Source organism: Tubulanus polymorphus, chromosome 4, assembly GCF_964204645.1.
Source record: "Tubulanus polymorphus chromosome 4, tnTubPoly1.2, whole genome shotgun sequence".
NCBI lineage: Eukaryota > Metazoa > Nemertea > Palaeonemertea > Tubulaniformes > Tubulanidae > Tubulanus > Tubulanus polymorphus.
In genome coordinates, this window is record NC_134028.1 from 23,737,761 (window position 1) to 23,759,587 (window position 21,827).

The 21,827-nt window shown below is 38.1% G+C and overlaps 3 protein-coding genes across 3 annotated transcripts; all 3 read left to right on the plus strand.

The window, feature by feature from the left end:
• The first annotated feature begins 3,717 nt into the window (after positions 1-3,717).
• LOC141904478 (GTP-binding protein Di-Ras1-like) lies at positions 3,718-4,329 on the plus strand. Its single transcript, XM_074793067.1, has one exon. The coding sequence runs from the start codon at positions 3,718-3,720 to the stop codon at positions 4,327-4,329; it is 612 nt and encodes a 203-aa protein (XP_074649168.1).
• Positions 4,330-6,584: 2,255 nt separating this feature from the next.
• Positions 6,585-8,081, plus strand: LOC141904479 (uncharacterized). Its single transcript, XM_074793068.1, has 3 exons — positions 6,585-6,695; positions 7,203-7,674; positions 8,017-8,081. The coding sequence occupies exons 1-3, from the start codon at positions 6,585-6,587 to the stop codon at positions 8,079-8,081; spliced, it is 648 nt and encodes a 215-aa protein (XP_074649169.1).
• A 469-nt stretch (positions 8,082-8,550) lies between these two features.
• LOC141904243 (integrin beta-1-B-like) lies at positions 8,551-11,662 on the plus strand. The gene is made up of 6 exons (XM_074792808.1): positions 8,551-8,687; positions 8,767-8,837; positions 9,448-9,549; positions 9,877-10,009; positions 10,123-10,239; positions 11,440-11,662. The coding sequence occupies exons 1-6, from the start codon at positions 8,624-8,626 to the stop codon at positions 11,451-11,453; spliced, it is 501 nt and encodes a 166-aa protein (XP_074648909.1). The 5' UTR covers positions 8,551-8,623; the 3' UTR covers positions 11,454-11,662.
• Positions 11,663-21,827: the final 10,165 nt, after the last annotated feature.

A 21,827-nucleotide genomic window follows, 5' to 3' on the forward strand; every position in this document is an offset into this window, starting at 1 on the left:
TTTTTGATATTATGAATATACGATATATATATATATATATATATATATATATATATATAAATCGTGTTTTGTGTTTACCGGTAATTATTATCATCATTATCATCTACACTTTTATCATGTATAATATATCATGTAATTATTTTGTGTTTTTTTTTTTGTAATAATTCGAATGAATCGTCTGAATGATTCATCATTAAATGATTTTATGTATGATCTACGATGGCGATTCCAGACCCGGTTGAACAGTTCTCAGCGAGTCAATTTGTTTATTTTCGATTTTAAATCGGAAGTTTTATTTGAGATCTGTAGAACAGGGTCGAGTGGAGAGCTGTATTTCACTAGAGAGATTCGTTTTATAAGCGCAGTCATTATATTGTAAATTTATCTCATTTTATCTACACAATTTAGTGTCCAAAACGAAGAATAGAATTTCTTCGTTTAATTAATAGTAAGATTTTAAAGAGCTTGAAAATGATTGTGAAATTTTATTCCCCTCGACTATGCGTAACAACATTGTATATTTTTTTCTGATAGCAGCTGTTGTGGTCGGTTGATACTGCTTCATTAAGCCTATGACAGACGAATTGATTTTCCGCTGATTTGTGCCTATATACAGCTCGCCCTGTCTGTCACAAAGCTGGTGTGTGAAATCGCATTATTTTGCCATCAATATACCTGATAATACATGCGTTCATATAATATGGATCATGTTTATTGAATTTTCATTCTTATTTCATTCGTCCGATGTTAGCGCTTTTAAATTGGCCCCATTTTGCTTTCACGTGACAAATCCTTGAAGTTCTGAATTCTAATGATTTCATTTTATGTTAATGAAGTATCATGTTTTAAATTCGTCAAGTGAGTGTTGTAGCTCTGAAACCATGAAGTAATCATACCCTGCAACTTTCACAGTAAACGTGGCTTAACTAAGGTTGGGTTTGATTGAGTTTTATTGAGTTCGAGATTCAAAATCGATCGGTATGATAATTTGTCTAATGGCTTTTCCAACATTAGCCAATTCAATAATGTCGAAGAATTTTATGTAGGGAATCGGAAAATTGAGCGAGTTTTGAGTCGGTGAAAAGTGATCGTTGAAATAACAATAGGAATCGTTTGAACGTCCGATTGAGGTCTTACGACGAGCTTTCTGATCATCCTTCCATTTTCTTTGCCGTCCATCGCGTTGAATATTGTCGTTACTCACAAGCCTTGAATGATGATTAAAACATGACTGGGATTATTATTCGTATACAGCGTGGATTACGTATAGAATTATGAATAACAAATAAATAGATTTCACTTCTTTATTCACCATCCTCATTTCAATGTACATGAATAAGGCTGTATCGCCATATTTCATATTTGCATCATTCTCCGTTCGAATATAGCATTCCAGTTAAAATGTAAATTAAAATCTTCTGCGTTTCTGATGTTCACGATTAAAAACTGAAGAATTATTCGTTGAAATTATTTCGATTTCAGTTTCACGAAGTTGATAACGATTAAATTGCTGCATCGTTTATTTAAATGATTATTGAAAATTTATCATTTTGCTGCATGAATCTGAAAACGAAACTGAAAATTTTTTATCTGTTTATTTATTACGGCGTGAAAATGAATGAAAAAATGCAATGTTCGGTAAACATGTTTATGAATAAATTAAAACGTTTCTTATTATCCGCATTTGCGGAATTAAAACTTGTAGAATGATGATTGTTGAAATACCGTATCGAGAACCCTCCTAAATCTGATTGCACCTCCCTCTAGTGGAATATCCCCACACTATTTAACCTTCCAACGATAAGTTATTGTTTGCAGTTACATATGTTATAAAATCTCATTGTACGTTGATGATGATTACATGATTTAGATGATAGTTTACTGTCCATACACCCTGGTATTATATCATTCGTCACTAATGTGGCTCCCCCTGGTGTTGATGGATGGAAGCTGTAAGGTTACCATAATATGTAAATAGAAATGATTAATCAAACGTGTACAGTTCCTGTTTTGTATATCTATTTTTCAAAATAAATTATTATGAAGATCTAGAGTATATATTTGTGGTTGTTATTTTTCGACGAATTATCTTTAAACTCAACAAGTACACATTTCATGGTGTTCGGTTCCAATTTGCCAAAATGATGCTTCAATTCGAAAATTCACGAAATCAACAAATTACAGCTGGGTTGTTTTATGTTAATTCATGTACACCGGAAAGTTTTCAGAACTATTTCAAATTTCAAGGCCCTTAGTTGTTAGAAAAATAATTTCATTCATTTTCAATCAGGAGGATTCGAACCGAACGGCATAGAGAATCGTCAGGATGTATTTGCATAATGTGCAGTTGGGCTGAGAAAAAAATATAGTAATTGAACTAAACGTGACTTATGAGGGACGATGCTAAGCAACTATATGTGCCCATATCAACACCTGTTACACCTGTCAACACCTGTTCAGTCTGATGCCATCAGATTCGAAGGGTGTATACTGCCCTCGGTAATTCTATTGAATTGAATGCAGTTTCTAGACAATAATCAGTGAGATAACATATTTAACATTTATTACTATCATCTGGTGCAGAATGAAATGGAAGGAACGACACATTATAAGGATTTCTAATCGAAACTGCAATGCATCAGTACATGTATTATAGTTTCTGGTCGTGTTAACTAAATAACCAGTAGGCCTATTATGCTTTGAAACCACTAATTAAGTCTAAACTGTGTATTTTTGGGTCTGATTTCAAGTTGTGGAGTTGAGCTCCAGGCCTGCATTAGCCTCTGTTCCTTTTCGAGGAAACTCCTTCAGGAAAAATCCCTCGAAGGAGACCTCCACTGCCAGTGTCTAAAAAACTGTTGTCAATCAGAATTCCGTTCTTTAGAAAATTAATTCTATTTCTAAATGGTTACTGAGCGTTTAAGAGTAAGGAGGTGGGCGTGTGATAGTATGTAGTAATAATGGTAAAAATAGTAACCACCTGTCTCATGTTAATTACTATGCGTAAGAATCACACACTTTGGCGGCAATTTGCGTTCACGTAGGTGCTTCCTGAAGTTATTTTTGAGACGAGCGGTGACGTATCTCAACCGATATATAAAAAGAGCGTTTTACATCGCTATCAAACGTATTTCTCGTTCACTCGTCTCATCGTACGTATCTAGAAGGTTTCGGGGCCCGGTTTATACCGCGGATAGCCATCGGCTCGTGGAGACCGGTCCTTCGTTGTATCAATGATTATTTAATTACGTAACTTACATATTCTGTAGATCTTAAATTTCATTTCATCTTTGTGAACTTTTGACAGTTTTTTCAGACGATATTGATGAATATTCTACACCGACAATTTCATTAGGAAAACGTTATTACATATTTTGAAAAAAAAAATAACCAATACTTGATAAGTGATAAATTGAAATAAAAGTTTTTTTAGTCATTTGCGGATTGAAAATTTCCAAAACGTACATTGGATCGCATAGTGAAACTGGAAAGTGCGAAACTCGTGCTCGAGCATCAATGAGCCTGTCATTTTTCAAATTGAAAGAAAGGGATATGAAACTTCAGTTGAACCTGGCGTTATCAAACGACCCGCGCTTCAGTGTCAGATATGCGCAGTTCCTGAGTATTCTCAGGTAAACCGCGGAACCGGTCCCACTTGAATCTCTAAGTTCTATCGTTTCAGCGGTTTCAAAATCCCCGTCGATTGTCAGGTAAAGAATGAGCCACAGTTACAACAAAAAGAGCTTCCAATGCCGTCGTGATACGCAGAAGAACAGCTATCGGATTGTTTTTATGGGCGGTAAGGGCGTTGGGAAGACGGCCATTATCAAACGACATATACACAACGTGTTTCCGGTGCGACATGTACCGACCGTAGAAGATCTTTATCGCGTGGTGATGAAAACTAAAGATGACGGAACGAGGATGACGCTGGACATCCTGGACACAAGCGGCGACGGTCAGTTCCCGGCTATGCGTGCGTTGGCAATCCGCCAGAGTGACGCGTTCGTCCTTGTGTGCGCCGTCAATGACGAAGAAGACGTTATCATGACGTCATATGCGGAAGTAGCAAAACTTCGACAGACGATTATCGATATTCGCGGCAAAACGGTTCCGATTATCGTCGTCGCCAATAAAAATGATGATAATCATTGGTTCGATAATCTGGTGACATTCGAAGCGACAGTATTGATCGACTGGAACAACACTTTTCTCACGTGTTCGGCGAAGGAAAATTTGAACATTTCGAAGATATTTGAAGAAGTCGCTTCGCAAATCAAAAAAGCTACGTTACGTTGTGATGATGTGGAAACTGTTTATGAAGGCTAGGCTCTTTGATTATATTTTTATGGATTTGAATAAACTTTACAGTGATGCCACTTAATGATGTATTTTATAAGGAAATAAAAAAGTTGTATAGCTATCTAATATAATGAAATAGTTGCTTTGAAGACACTAGAAATTTTGTTTTTTTCTGTATCTAGGAAAATTGAACAAAATACTGCAATCTGCAACGGACTCAAGATTCCAAGTTTTCATACCCTTTTACTATAGCAACGCAGAAAGTTGCTTGACAACGGGTTGCTGAACAACTACCGACATATAAAACAACTAATAAAAATGAAGGGTATACTTGTAATTTTATGCGCTTATGGCTTACTTGTCGGTGCCCATGGAAATGCGTCGTATTTCAAGAGATACAGCCCACCCCGACATTCAAGGTGCGTTTACACACGAATTTCACCCAAGGCCGGGTACTGTTTATGGGAGAAAATGCCATATTCTAGTATTTGCGTCAGTAGGCCTAGCCAACGTACATCTCGTGACAAGTAAATAATCATATCCCCTGGTAGCCATAAACATTGTAATGTACAAACAATACGGGACATTAGCGTAGCGTGAACGTATAGGACTGGGAGTGGGAGATTTAGCTCCGAATGTTTTTTTTTTAATGAAAATTCAGCTTCGTATTAGGCACTAGATTTCGTATCACACGACACGAGTTTCCTGTCAGTTCCATTGGCAGGAATCTCCAAGTTTAATCCAAAGCGAAAAAATATTCCACCGAAATGCATCTTTGTGGTCATTCTTAACAAGATTTCGTATATTCGTATTGCACGAGTTTTCTATCAGTCCGTTGTCAGGAATGTTCAATGAGCAGCTGTTAGTTCCAAGGACGTCAATTTTCCACAATTAAAGACAGACATCTTTTCTAAAATGTTGTTGTTTTTTTTTTAAGTATACATTGCTACCCTGATGATCGAAAATTGAAGCAAATGAACCAGTATGACTTTGCCGACGTTCTCCCTCGGTAAAACATTTTTTGGGTCAAATTCTGAAATATATCGATCGTTTTCCAGCGCCGTGATTTTTGATTGAACGTCAGCCTAATAGTATATATAAATGCTTATCTCTATTCCTAGGAAGGCGACGGCACCGGCGCAGTTGAAATTGCATTACCGATAATCAACCAGATGGTGTATTCAACGATTACATCAATGAATGTATCATAATTATCAAATACATCTTATTAGCAAAGGAGGATTTCTTAGTTCGAGTCCAAACAACGTTTTTCTCTTTTATCGTAAAAATTTTTGATCCTAAATATGTCTCATCATTTGAAAGGAGTAAAAGAGTAATTTCGACTACATGTACCAGATAGCTCGGCAATATATTCTGTAATTGTGAAAATCGGTTACTGATCTTTATAGGCGCAAAGGCATAACATATTTTAAGATAGTAAAATGTCGCAATTAGAATGATAGATCACCACAATGATAAAAAAGCTAATTCCAATTCAGAAATGGTTTTTCATTTTCTGTGATTTCACTTTCTCATCTTCAACAAGCGATTCGGCCAAACTGGCCCGGGCGGATTTTCACACATAAATCACTCACTTGCAGCTGAAATTAAAATGCTGTACTGAAATAAGCACATCACGCAATAGCCGAATAAACACTCTAATCCTGGACCACTGTGGATAATCGAAGAACAATTCGAATTGACACGCAATAATTTGACCCGTGCTTGAATATGCAGGCCTGGTCCGATGTCGTTGGTCAGGCAAAATTTGGCCAGGGCCAAACGGGCTAGGGTCCATTTGGCACCCTTGTGAACGGTTTACCCGGGGGCCTAATCTGGCGCGAGCCTAAAACGCTCGTGTGATCGCGGTTTTTTGAAATAGCAACAAAGTGATCGTTGAAGTAGAAGCCGCGTGAGCAGCTGGTAATACAGCTGGCAAGCACTCAGCTCGTCTGCGATTTAACTGTATCGTTTGGGCTTGATCGGAACTGAAATAATCGGGTAAATGAAATTGTTCGTTTTTTGCTGAGGAAAATTAAAAGTAAACTGTAACTGTAGGATTTATGAATTATGATTATCAGACATGCATTAATTAGAGGAATAATTCTTATTCTGAGGGGCTTTGAAAGAAATTTTTGCTATTTTAGAATTTTTTTAGGTGTAGACAAAACGGAATGATTTCTAGACGAGTTTTCATCTGTGTCGTCTGCTGGTTGGTTTTCATAATAATTTGTTTCATCCATCTGCAAAGAAATGACGGATTCAAAGGGAAAATCAGGACTATGTTTAGAAAAGCGGACCATCAAACGATCAAAGTGCCCGTCGTGTATAAAGATGAGGTGGCAATTGTAATCGAACAATTGAACTTGCCCGATCGTAGCGGTTGCAAAAAAGTACGTATTAGTCAATGTGTAATTTCGTCTCAAGCTCGTGTAGAATCGTTACGACGTATTGCGTAACCATTTCTTGAAAACAATCCGAACGGTTCTTTCTGAATCAGTGAAACTAAAAATCAATTCCGTTCATATACTAGTTGTCTACATTAAACATCTAAATTATAGATATTTTGTCCATGGCCATTCATCTTCGAAATTTTTTAGGAATGTTTTCCAGTGATGTATAGCTATAACGGATCCGGCGGGGCGGGGGAGGGGGCCAAGACTTGGCCTACATTTTTGAGGTACACGAACAACATCAAATTAATTGAAAAAAATATCAAATCGAATTAAGTAAAAAATTGACCATTTTCTGACCAGCAATAGTGTTATTGTTATCGTGGCAAAGAATATGAGGCTAAGAGACCCGTAACACCGCCACTAGAATTAGATTTTAGTGCGATGCTGAAACCAAGGGATAGTTCTCGGAATTAGCACGACTGTAAGACCGATTAATTTTTGCAGATACCTAAACGTTTTCATCAAACGTGGAACACAGAGAACATACCGGGAACGCAGGCGAAGTACATTGTGTCATGGATGAAATATCACCCTGATTGGGAGTATTGGTTTTGGACAGCTGACCAAATTGACGAGTTTGTCAACAGACGATACCCGAAATATATCGAAATGTTCCGTCGTTATCCGCAATATATGCAACGCGCAGATTCGATGCGGTATTTTGTATTGTACGAGTTCGGAGGTGTGTATGCCGATCTGGACGTGTCAGCTTTGCGATCGTGGGAAGATCGGTTGACTAGTTCTCATACTCTACTCATTCCTGAAGATCACGAAGTACATACTGTAGTAGCACACGGTCTCGAATCTATAACGCTGAGCGCTATCATCATGTCCACACCGGGGCATCGGTTCTTCGCGTATGTCATCAAAAGTCTTCCCGCGTTCGATAAGATAACTAAATCTGACGATCTATTGGGTAAGGCGGGTCCATTTATGGTCACCAAAGCTTTAGAAAAATATAAAACCCTATTGAGCAATACTTCCACTACTGTGTCCGTTTGCGACTCGGTTTTTGTTCCATCTCACAATAGATTTAATCCGGACTTCGATCCCGCTGTTAATTTTCGAAAAAAGTGCTTCGGTCAAGAAAAATATTCGAAACCGCCAACGCGAAAGCAAAAGATTTGCGCTTACTTAAAAGCCCAAAATTTCAAAAATAGACCCGTCCCCAAGTCAGCATATACAAATCATGCATTCGTTCATTCATACATGTATAGCTTTAAAGATCGTACACGAATAAACATCAAAACAATTATAGGTGACAAGTTCGTGAACGTAACGGAGAAATACATGGAATTGGACGGTCCGAATCCGGATTTTTAAGTTAGCGGTCGTTATTACTTACAGCGTTTCACAAAAACATTCACAATTGGTATGATTATGCAGAAATGGAGTTATACGTATTATTAATTGTTTTTGTTCCTTGTAGCGTTTGTAAGGAAATGTGAATAAAATACGAATAGATTCAATTCTTCAGAACATAGACTTTTACAGAAAATCAATGTCGTCCATCCATCCATCCATCCATCCATCCATCGATTATGCGGCGCTGGCCCCCTCAGTTCAGAGCGTCTGGTAGGCGTTTACAACTAGATAAAAATAAGTCATTTCTGAAGGGAAAGTAATTTAGCAAAACATTATTTTGTAAGTGTGCGTAATTCGCCACATTACTTGTTTGCTATCTGAAAAATTGGTCGAATCGAGTATTTTCATCATCTATTACGAGAGAAATTATATTGTTCAGAGCAAATGGTCATAATTATGAAATTACTGCATTGAGTGGGAGGTAATTTTGTCGTCTGTTGTTTTCGAGCGCATACTGTATTTTATCGTCTGCTGTCGAGGTGTGTGAAACAACTGTCTCAATGGCGATGTTACGGGTGTTCATATTGTTTCTGTTGATCAGCTGTTTAGTCTTATCGGTTGAAGGTTAGTGACGACGTTGAAACTGATTGTCTTACAGTCGCGTATTTGGTCGACTCGATTACTGGGATGATGTATTTTGCAGGGCGGAAGAAGAAAAGACGATGCACGTTATCAACTACAGCCAGTCGAAAGAAATGCACGTCAGCCAGTGGGGTATATCAATTTTTGCAGTATGCATCAATACTCTAACTGCATAAGATGATTCTATAGTAGCTTGTATAGTCTGAGACACCGAAAACTTCGGGACTTAAATTCCAAAATTAAACATACATAGATGATTTGTTTATGTCAGCCATTATGTTGATATTTGAATAGTAGACATGAAGTTTGGTCTTTACAATTGAATTTACGGTTATGTGTCTTACATTTCAGGATCCAGTTCCACAGTTCTGTGTTAAAAGGAGTTTATTTTCAAAACTCTGGAGTCAAATCTGAACTAAATGGAACTGGATCTGCATTTTGAATGCATTTCTGTTCTATGAAGCAGTTGCTTTCGAATTAAGCTGCCATTTTACATCGATAATACATGATCATAATGAAACAAAAAAGGCGATATATACATACATAAAACCAAACAGCAAATTGTAGTTAATTGAAGTTATATAGGTCGATTATGATTTTTATCAACAAACGTAAGACCTAAATGTTCTACAAATATGGCGACGATTTGCATAATGGAGTTATAATGATAGTGATGATGATGATGATGATGATGATGATCATGATGATGATGATGACGATAATGTAAGCTTGCTAATTACAGAGACTGTGCAACGGCCAAGGCGGCTGTTTATGCGGGAAATGCAGATGTAAGTGGGGGTATTCGGGACCAACATGTGAACTCTGCCCGGCAGCAAGACGTGATGTGAGTATAGCTATTTCTGGCGAAGGAGCGAATAAAATCGTATCCACATATGACGTGACATATATACCGCAGCTGAAAGTCGTCGTCCGTAAACGACCGACCGTTTGAATGTTTTAGATTGAGCCATTCTTAGATATTACTCGTACAAACCACAGAAAAACAACCACACAAAAATTACTAATGAAAGTATAATTTATAAAAATGATCCCCTGATCTCACGTCCAGAATCAATCTTATGACCAGTTGAGTGCGACATTCGTCTAACGACAGTTTCGGTGTAATTTCAATATGTTTTACATTCGGCCTTCGTAAAACTTTCATTTGCAGTCGTGTCCTAGTACATGTGATAACTTGAAAAGTTGTGTAGAATGTCGTGTTTGGCAGACTGGGCCTTACAACCGGCAGTCATGTCGTAGAGTGTGTTATCATCTGAGATTGAGTATCGTTGACGAGTTACCAGGTGAGCGGCAATCAGTTCGTTACATTCTAATTATCTTTCGGTCATTTCAATATGTCTGAAATATGATTTATTTCCCTTGTTGTAAATCCACGTATATCCAATTTGAATTTCAGTTTACCACCATGCTGCATCAACGCATGTGTGTCAATTCAAAGATAAGCACAACTGCGCTTACTCGTTTGCGTATGAAGTGTACGCGTCGAAAAATGTGATCGTCAAACGTGTTACTGGTGAGTAAATGTCAAGAGGAGCTTCTTCGCTGGCATCTCTGAAAAACCTTATTTCTCAAAGATTACTATTAGTAAAACTTGGCTCGAAAAACATACATGATGTATTGATCGATTTGGCTAATATTGAGGTTAATGAACAACAAAGGCCCATAAGAATGACCAGAAATCACTGGAATCGACCGGATATGCTTTTTTCCAATATGGTCAATAACCATATTGGATGAAAACAATATCCGGTCCATTCCAGTGATTTCAGACTAGGAGGATTTGGAAATCAGCAATTCGCTTTACTCAATTGAATACGGGCAATAGCGCAGTTCCTATTGAACCATTGGCACGGCCCAGTCATTATGCCCGCCAGTAGAAATCCCACAGGGAAGATATCCCCTCGTGAAAATTCCTCCTTTTGATTCATCGATGCCAGGGTTTCGGTTAAAGATCATGCAATCAGTAAAGGAGATTTTCTTAAATCTTTAAATAGGGATTGACCCTGTTATTAAAATGGTTGGTAGATTTCGTTAGATTTTTTGACTCGGTCTCCCTTACAAACCCACCACACCTACCGGGAGCGAAACAGGGGGTTTAGGAGATTTGTTGGTTGGTGAATTCGGTGCTACGAACAGTCTCAATAAATTTGTTTTCAATCTGCGCTGATCCCATACGTAACGCACTGATATCGTTGATTTGGTTCGACGTGATCGGATGCCGTTATCGTTTGAGCTTTTTGAGAGAAATGGATGATGAATCATGGTCAGAAAGATATTGTAATCACCGAGAATGCGAATATATGTACATAAAGAAGTAAACACGAACTGCGCGCTTCGGCTACCGTTTCATGACTGCGGCATGCCTTTAACGCGTATTACTAATACACATTTCGGGTACGACGTAGTAATGCATTGACGTCATTGCTTTTTCACGATTTACCCCAGGAATTTAGAACAGAGACGATTTCCTTTCATTAAGACCCTCGGGCGCTGTTTCTATTTTCTATCCAAAGCATAGTATTTGTACACTTTCGGTAGACGCTTTACCGAAAATGTTCGAATTTAGTATTTGTGTTTTGTCGCTTATTCTTAATGAATAGACACTTTGAAGTATATATATATCACGTGCGGGAATTTCCAGGGATTGGTTTGGGAGGAGTCCACCTTGTCTTTCTTTTATTTTTCAGTGAATGAATTTGTAAATTTTTTTCAGAATGTCCGAACTAATATGCATGAAAATAGCAGTCACGTCGAATATTCGAAATGCGGATTGGCGTATTATACGTGATGAATAATAAAGGAAATAAAAAGTGAAAAGCATATTGAATTACTGAAGTATGACTTAATTTTGTGTGTTCGAATTCATGAATTGTCTAATATCTAATAAACATATTTTACTCATGGTCTCTTTCTGTCCAAATAAAGAAAGTATTTCCTTGCACACCGGCATTCTCACTGTGAGTTTTCTTTTCAAATCGTTCTAAATTCGTTCCAGCGGTATCAAGTTTCAATTCTTATTCATCTGACGCGTAAAGAACGAATAGAATCCTTTCCTCTGATTTCGATATTTCTAAATCAGAAATTACTAGAAAGCTGATTCTTAAGTAGAAAAAATACTCTTTTTATTTTATATTTCAGTGTACATTGTAAATATTGAAACGTTTTTTTTTCAAATAGTTCATGTAAAAAACTATTTTTGACTATTTTGACAAAAACATTGTATGAGTAAAAATAAATTCTGTGTAAAAATAAATAATCACAATTAATACAGTTTTATGGCAGTCGTTTAAGTTTCTAAATGTAAACAATATATTATATACGCATATATGGAACTAACTTTTAACTTACTTTGCTTAATCCTACTTCTCATAATAAGTGACCTTAAATGCCCTAAAATTCTTTATGAGTTACATTTGATTGGAAAAATTATTTTGAGTATCTAGGATGTGCCGGTATACATCCTACAGTAGCGAATTTAGTTTCCATTTTGTAGACGATTACATTCTTATCAGCGATGTGTGATATCTTATTCCATACAGGAATCGGGAAGCGAACCTCCTCGCAATTACAACCCAAACCGCCACATCTTTCGGAGCAGTCCTTACAGCGTTGTTCCACTATTTTAGCCGGGTATCGCGAGCTGTTGTAACGAGTGCGTAACGGATACGATTCGCAAAACGATTTCCAGCCCGGATTGAAGGAACACATCGGATCTGATCGGCTACGTGTTTGGTATAGGCGAGCTCTGTGTGACCGATGATGTGCCGAGTGTCTCGGCGCCAGTCCGTAGAAAAATGGCGATGTTGCCGTCGTCGGGACACTTTCAATCGGTCCCTTGCATCCATCCTGAAGCGCCACCGAGCACAGAACAGTCGTGAAGAAATTTGCGAAGTTCTAAAAGGAATCGTAGAACAATATTTAAAGGAATGAGGAGAGAATCCCACAATGATAATAAAAAGTCCGAAAATGAAACTTCGAGATAGTAGTTTATTCAACGTTTCGACTATATCCTAATAGTCATCTTCAGGAATAATGAGATACTACAGAAATTATGAGATATATATACAATCCAGTACTGTACAATACTGGATTGTATATATCTCTCCTCATCGCGTCAACACGGATATTGTGTTCTACCTATCGTGATTTAAAGGAATCATAGGACACAATATTCTATAGAATCATAGAACACAAATTGTTAGGTTATATTAGATACTAAAGGTAATGGCAGGTTAGAATAAATGAATTGTTATGAGACCCGAACCAGTTCCGCAATTTTTGTTTTCATTCACTCTACAGTTGAAATATTACCTCAAATTCACCGATTACTGTTGGAACTGATTCGTGTTCGACGCAGAACAAAATTTAAACATTATCATTATATATCATTAGTATTTACCATTTCCTATGGTCGTCTATTAAAAGTCGTCTGATGAAAATTACAGAAAGTGTGATTATAGTCTGCAGTGTTCTGAAGCCAATTATTACTAAGTTAAAATTCTCGGGTGTTTTTATACGCTACGAGGCTTCATTGATAGCAATTATGTGTTAAAAATAGACATTAACAAATATAGATATTTGACTCACAGACCCCTACAGTATATAATATACCTACATGACGCGTGGTCACCTAAAAAACCCCAACCTGAAAACTGTAAACATTAAAATCCTTCAGTTGTTAAGACCTTTAGTTAAGAAATACGTACTCCTCTGATGTTCTGTGTGACGTCATCATCATAGATGACGTCATGAAATTTCATGGTCCGATCCAAACGGACTGATTTAACACTGTAAAAAAACCCGCGGACATGATCACAACTCGAAACCCACTCTTCCACTCCCGTCTGATGTCACCAAGAACTCGTATAAATCAGCGCGGGGACATTCCTCGCATTGTGGAGTAATAACAACCGGTTTTTTTCTGTCATTTCATCTCTACATTCCAAAAACAAGTCATGATCCGTATTATAATCATGGCCGCTACCGTCAACACTTTCGAATTGTTTATTGACTATTGTAAATCTTTAACGTTATATTTCCACCAGACGCGTGCGCGTCGAAATAGCCAATCTCAGGATGTCTAGGTTGCGTTTTCAAAGACGGGAATAAAATTGAAGAAATAGTCCAAATTATTCCATTTCGTTTAAGACGACTGTGATTGAGTTATCGACCCAGCATAACGTAGGGGGGGGGGGAATAAAAATGTCTACCGTGTGGAAAATCTGGTCTGACATAAAAAGTATGCTGTAAGCAAATACCGGTAGATTTCGTGTTAAGCTCGGCCCGTATAAGATTCTTCGATGTAATATGTTGATTAGAGCGTCTCTTCATCAATCATTGTTTCACGGATAGGACACGAGAATGAAAGCTAATAGCATTCAGGGACGTCTGACCACGCGTCCGTGTTAGTTCGCTGCTTCTATCGGAATATGTAACAGCCGTCTCCATGTGTCAATAATATTGTTTCTATAGAAATCCATTTTAACTACATTACAGTCGATATGATAATTAAAACTTGACAATCAATTATAAATAAATGTTATATAAAATGAAGGTGTCAGGACCATCCATACTCTGATGACGCACCGGTCCGGCAAACTTCGGGTTTCGTCGTTAATTGACTAGCAGTCCTAAAGTGTGATTTAGAGGCAGTGGGGGATGAATATCACTTTTTATTCGTCTGCCCGTACTTTCAGGAATCCAGAGCTAGATACATCCCGGAGCGTTATTGGAGATTCCCCAATAACGTAAAGTTGTATGATTTGTTCAACTCAAATTGCCAAACCCTTAAAAAACTGGCGTTGTATATACGCAAATGTTTAATACATTTCTAATGTTATATGTTGCTATGTATATTGAAAAATGATTTTGTTCTCTGTGCAATTGTATAATTGTGGAGTAGATAAACTAATTGTAATTGTAATCCTAGAGGGTCAGTGGTCAGTTAGAAAACGCACTCCTCATGTGCGCTGAAGCGTATACATTTATAGGTGACCCAATATTGTTTCTTATTCGAAACAAACACGCTATTATAACCACGCGACTTCGACTTATTCGCCTGATGAAGCTACGCTAAAAGTAGCGAAACCCGTGCATCAAATAAACTAGTTAACCTATAAAGTGCTATTAATCTCGTTGAATATTGTTACCCTAACAGAATTTCAATTCAAATTACAATAAAGCCGTAATTAGTTGATTTTTTTCAGAGGTTGCGCACTTTTTGAAACATACATTATATTTCCGCGAACTGACATTCGGTTTCACTTATTAGAACAAATACTTCTTACTTCACGTATGAATTACAACAAATAGTCGATATTCGTAATTTATTATGTCAATCAGTGTATGTATGTCATTGTCAGTCAGTATATGTATATGTATGTCAATACGTTGTATTATGATCGGTATTATGTACTCGTTTTTCTACTTTATTTCATTTCATTTTATATATTTTCTTTTCTAGGGCTGCTTTCTTGTATAAGCTAACCGTTGCTTCAAAGCAGTCCCTCATCTAATATCATTACAATTTTAATGTATTTGTTTATCCATTAATTCTGTAAAAATTTTACATGAAAATAAAATCATATCATATCATATCATAACTCCGATTACCGAAGTTAACCTAATGTGGATGTCTGCTGCCAGTTTCCATCGACTAGAATATTTCTCAAAAGCGCTCCATTGTGTAGTAAATAGATATCATAGATACAGCGCACGGTTTAATCCATATAGCTTAATGCGGTTTTATTCCTCTGCGAGGAAGCATATATTCGGTTTCGGCAGTTCTTATTACCCGCGAGCGCTTGAACGGTTCAGACTTGGCTTCATCATCGATTTCACGGGTATTCGTTCGATCATCTCATTGCCGTCGAAGAAAAGGATACCCTAAAGCGATTCTGCAGATTGGCACATGATTGGATCGACGGTTTTTTTTCGCGAATATCCCCGGCGCAATTGAGAGAGCGCAGACGCATTCAACTCGATCGCGCTGAACTACGCGTGAAGAAGAGTGGAATCTACGTGAAATAGATATTGAAAAAACACAATAATTTACTTTTGATCTTAGTTGAATTACGGCATAACGTTGTTCACGTGAAAATACCTCCTCATCAGGCCAGCTTATACCCGGGTTCTTAGCTTCTTTAGTGAGATGTTATGGGACACGCTCGTTCTCAGATTCACGAAAAACTTTATCTAAGACATGATGTTTTTCGTATGAAAAATCTTCGCTCATCACGGTCGGCATCCATAAATTCTGGTGGATTCATTTCGATTAAAACGCTTACAAACACGTACGTATCTCGGATACATTACAGTTAAGTTGGCATTCCGTATACACCTTACGAAATACAGAGAAGCGAAAATCCTCCCTCATCAATTTCGGTATCTTAAAATTCTGATGACATCTTATAAAGATGCGGCATTGTTCGGCTGCTCCGAGTATCTCTATCAGTGTTGTCAAGGAAACAACTAAAAGACAATTCGGTAGTGTAATATGAGTCAAGGGTTCATCAGTGAGTTGCATATTAAATTAGCGTGCGTTTACCTTTTTTTCATCGATAAAGCAATTGCACAAGTGTCATTGTGATGTTGTGAATACATCGACTCGAGAGACTAGCAGACGGTTGTCAGTTTGACAGTTCGACAATCTCATAAAGTTTGATATCGGCGTCCGTTTTGGAAATGAACTTATTGTATAATTGTATCATCAAATTCAAACATCAAGTAGAAATCGGACCTGACGTACAATTACATGCGCGCATAGCGGCCATTTTTAAATCCACCGGATACTTCGTTGGTTGTCGTTTTTATCAACGGTATACAAGTCTTCGCTACTAGCGCATAGAGCTTCATCAGGCAAATGATCCAATCAACATAGTTTATGAGAAATATTCTAATCCTTTACCGTAAATGAGAAAAATTGAAGATAAGCTTCAGCATTTGTCGGTGCTCTGTTAACAGAGAATTTCAAATTGGTTTAAAAATTGCGAATGAGTAACCGAGAAACTGGATACAGTTATTTCTTTTACCTTATTTCTGTTATCTTTTGTCGGAATAATAAGTGACGATACAAATGCTTTGAAACTGCTGATGATTTTTTTTTATTCTGAAGCGAGCGACGACGAGTGGGTCTGGTGATTTATTTGACGGCTGCACAAGCGCTTACCCCGGGAGGAAGTCAGGAAACTGCCTCAGCTTCATTAAAAGTAGTCGTGGCTCATTAACTACAGTGAACGGCAGAAAACGGTAAAGGTTTTACCTGGTCTAGTTACTTCCTGCTCTTTCACTCTCTTCGTAATTGGACTCAGACTGCATCATCGCCCGCGAGAGGAGCACATTACACATCTATACAACGCGGGTTCTTCAGCCTTCGCTAATATTGAAGTCCCCAATCACTCGCTTGCCGGTTCAGGCTGGTTGGAAGATTATTTACATGAACCGGAACCGAAATTTCTGATTATGTGCTTCGATTTAAACAAAACCTTCTGCCGCCGATCGCACAACTATATATATATACTTCGATTTCCGATTTCAAAATCAAACCCCCTTTTTGCTCCCGGCAGGTGCAGCGGGTTTGTAAGGGGCATTAAATAATAGAAAAATTCAAACCAAACCAACCAATCGAATAGATAACATTGACAATTGGCGAGCTCTTTTTAAAGATACTAACCCAAAACTGTAGAACCATAGATCCACGGAGCCAACTCGGAATGGGAAATATTGAAAAAAGATCGTGAAAACTGGCGTTGCCTAGTGCCTGGTTCCATACACCGGCAACATTTTGTCTCTGGAAACTGGCGATATTGGTAATAGTTATACATCATTGGTACTGATAGCGTACTTGTACACATTTGCCGTGGTATTGATCACGAAGTGCGTAGCGTTCATTCTTAGCGCGAAACCTGATGGTTAATTGCTCTGAGCCTTATTGGAAAGCGGCTCTCGGGCGGCGGCGTCATCCGACGTGGTGTTTGTAACGATCGAGTCATTCGCATTGTCGCGTTGTGCGTGGCGGTGCGTTGTGCGTGGCGGTGCGAGTGGAAGAAACGAAAACACAACTGAAAACACTGATTTTTACTCTATGTAGCGTGTGTACATTCGGATTGTTTCTATGGACACAGTACGACTGGTATAGTTCACAGGTAACGCGTTTAAAAAGATTTGAATGTTTTGTTTAATGCGTGCTCGCTACCAGGTTTAATACATTGTATCAGCATCTAATTGTCTCAATTTTGATTAACATCCTACTTAACCAAATTCTAAATTTCTCGTGTTTATCGTGACAGTTAGTGTGATAGCACGGGTGAAAGCACCTTCAATTTTATCTAGATGTGCAGAGTTTCTGGTGAAATTTCCATCAAGCAGCGACTTTCGACACATCGATAGCTTTTAACGAGGTGTCTCAAAAATCAATTTAGAGATCTATACGAAATCACTAACGCGGCTTACTTATCAATGCACTTTAAGATGCGATGATGGTTACACCGAAGAAGCCGTGTTTTAAGCTTTACTGTGAAATGAGTAGATTTCGAAAAATTTCTGTCGTTTTTTTATATTCGGTTGGATGTCTTGTAATTAGTTCTCGTCAATCTCGTACGTGTGTGTACACACAGTCGTGTTCTCATCTCATTTCAGCAAGCTCTGAGTTGCCATTTTCATCATGTTCATTTTCTTCCAAGAAAATCTAATATCGCAAAGTGCCGGTCTTTTTCGTTCGTTTACGATTAAGTCATTACTTTAATTCCCCATCTGAGCTGATTGGTCGGCGTTGCAAGTCCGGATCTTTCATCGAACGAGGCTAAATTAATCCTTCGCCTATAATGCAAGCGCGCGCGTGTATGCCTCCAGATCTCGTCCGGGCAGAGAGGCGTGTCTCTACAGGGAGCACCGATGAAATTCGCTTCGCCGCAAAGCAAAAATAATCGATCACCTGCAAATGAAATGAATTCGATCGAGAAAGAGAGAAATGTTTCATAGCATCGGTTCATTCCCGATACACACGTTGATATGAAGTTTGATTATCTAGTCGCACGTTGCACAACAGGAAATAACCGACAGCTTCCCGCGGCAACTTAGCAATATAGTTTCACGTTTCGGTTATCGGGGTTTGACGAGACTATATTAGATTCCGATAGAACATCTATACGAACCTTTCAAAAGCCCCAAGTGCTAATGCACATATGCTATAAACAGATTATATAATACAGCAAAATAATGAATCCATATGTATACAGTAAACCTCGAAAAATTCAGACAAACTTGGACGGGTCAAATGGGTTCGCGAAGGTTAACAACAACGAAAAGTAAAGACAAAAAATACGCTAAGAAGTTAGAAAATGATTTCGTTGTCATTAGAGGCCGAGTTGACCATGTGCGGGTAAGGCGAGGTTGACCGAGCTTTTAGGAATGATCACATGGATATATAGGTATGTATATGTTGCTCTTGCTCGTCGACGCCGTTAGGCCGCTCTACTATACCAACTGCAATTAGTACCCAGCGTTACGAGAGACGAGGGAGAGATATCAGAAAATGTCAAGATCATCTATAATCATTAGACCGCCGCCGCTGCTGCCGCTACGATGTGCGCGATCTGGGTTCGTAACTATATATATGTACCTTGATACCAGCTCCGTCTCTTCGGAGAAGGGGAAGAAATTGCGTAGGCGCGAATCACAGAAAATAAGCGTCTATATCAGATGAAATAATCGTATCAAGACGTCTAGGCTAGGGTAGTTTAACTGCTTATAATCTATACCATCAACTGTTACTGAATAATGAGGGAAAATTGCGCTGTCTTTCAAAGTCATGGAATAATCCCGTGAAAACATGATTTATATTTCAATAATTTCTAAAACGAGCGCAATCTAATAATACACGGATATCTTGATATCGTTTGCCAGCCTCTTGTGGTTATCTTTTTTTCGTCATATTTCGTTGGCTTGACGGAAAAATTAATTAATTTAGAAGATTTAAGCATTCCGAGATAAACCCGGTGCCAAGTTTTGTATTTCAAGGATTAAACTTTTTAAAATGATCGTACTGCATCGGATGTTGCTGTAACTTGTTGACAAGTTACTCTCGAGGGATGTGAGTTACGAAAAAATAGCGCCAGGACTACTGATCGCTGACAACTTGTTGAAAAGATAAAGCTCAAGTTTTGTTTCGTAACATTTATTTTTGTCGCAAAATGACATTGAAATAAGGTTTTACGAAAAAAAAAATAAATGAGCAGTTTCTGAGAAGTTGCTCAAGACATGAATAATAATGGTAGTCTATCGATCCTAACATCGTGTAAACAGATAGCGTTAATGAGCATGAACCACGTTAGCGGCAACTGACACAAAGACAGCTTTGTCTCCGGTGAAGATCGCTGTAATCATTGCATCGAACGCGAGTCATCAGCCATTTCGTAGATAACGCGGAGCTTCGGTTCTCTTGCAATGTCGGCGGCGCACAAGAGGCATCGGCTAATACTGTCAACCTTCTGTGTCTCGCTAATACGAAGACTGATCAAAACGCACTTAATTCTCATGATCAATAACGACACGCACGTCTCGGCTCTCGTTCCAAGTCGTTTAGATAATCATTAAACGCATCTGTAACGACAATACTACTTAGTAGTACTACAATTTCGAGTAGTCTACTAGACCCCGGTCTTTAGTTCAGACATGAGAATAAGCGTTTTGTACGCTCGGAGTGAAAAGAGATATTGTATCTCTCTCGGAGCAGATAGTTAGTTCACCGGGTAAGTTTGATAAGACTTCTAAAATGTGACCTCGAACAAAACGTAGATTAACATTAATTCATGAAAGCTTTCGTCAAATATCTGTATTCCCCTTCCGTCCCGGGGGTAAAGTGCTCTGGAATATTGGTTCTTTTCTCCCTCGGAATATGTTCTTTTCTCCCTCGGAATATGACTTCTTGCGTCGTGGTTTCATAAAATGTTTATAGACCCTTAACTCTTGCCCTCTGAAGGCAAGACCCTAAAAATCTGGACCCTATTCCCAAAATTTTCTGCGATTCAAAAAGCCACCATTTAGTTTTTGTCCGGTAATACTTCCGTTTCGTGGATAGCGGAGAAATTAGACTGGTTGCCTGTCCAGCATTCGGTAGAGTCCGGCAACCAGTCCAGCGGAGAAATTAACACTTTCACGAGATCGCAGATGTAACAATTATACATGAATCAAATGGGTTTCGAATCCTGATCTCAGCTAGATATTTAACTTATAGCCGCGATGCACTGATGTAGTTGTTCAATTCATTTAGTAAAATCTGAATTCACTGATGTGTGCATCCCTCGTGTGATATGAATATTACCACTACGTGCTGGAACTAAAAATGGGAATTTCGCGACAAACCTTAGGGAATCATCTGAGGCATCAAATCGCGCGAGGTGCCAATTCTATATCATTTTATTATGATTGCATAAGGGTATTTTGCAAATTAGGTATATGAAACTCGGACTTTAATCTCGATGTGTAATCTATTATTCAAATTATCTATCAATTCGTAGCCGGCGCTCATTAAAAATCCATGCGTGATTTATTTGCGTTGATTTGGTCTACAAAAAAGTGACTGCTTCGACGATATCGAAATATAACGGTTCCAGGATATGGTGAATTTTCCACGATGACCACCGCATTAGAACGTCAAGGGAATCTAATGCATATTGGGTTTCGGTTTCATTTCGTTTCATCGATCGTCGAAGTGTTACGAAATATGGAGTATGAAACTTATATTTACCAAACGACAGACACAAAATAAGACTCTTTGAAAAAACTATATATTACGAATGGTAGTTGTTGTGAAACGGTCGTTCCGAGAGTTATTGAACACAAGAAACCGTAGTGTACTCGCGTACGCAATCGATTTTCTTAGCACTATGAAATAAATGGCTTTTGAAATCGAGAGGCTTTGGATCGCCGAATTTTCCAGTACCATTCGTTTTTTCAAAGGACATATTATTGCATGTAGAACTAACATGAATGATCCAGAAAATGTAAAAATATAACGTATTATGCTTAAGATACCGGAATAATCTAGACTAAAATCAGTACACCATTACGAACCACAGGGGCTGGTATTTGGAGAAAAGGGTG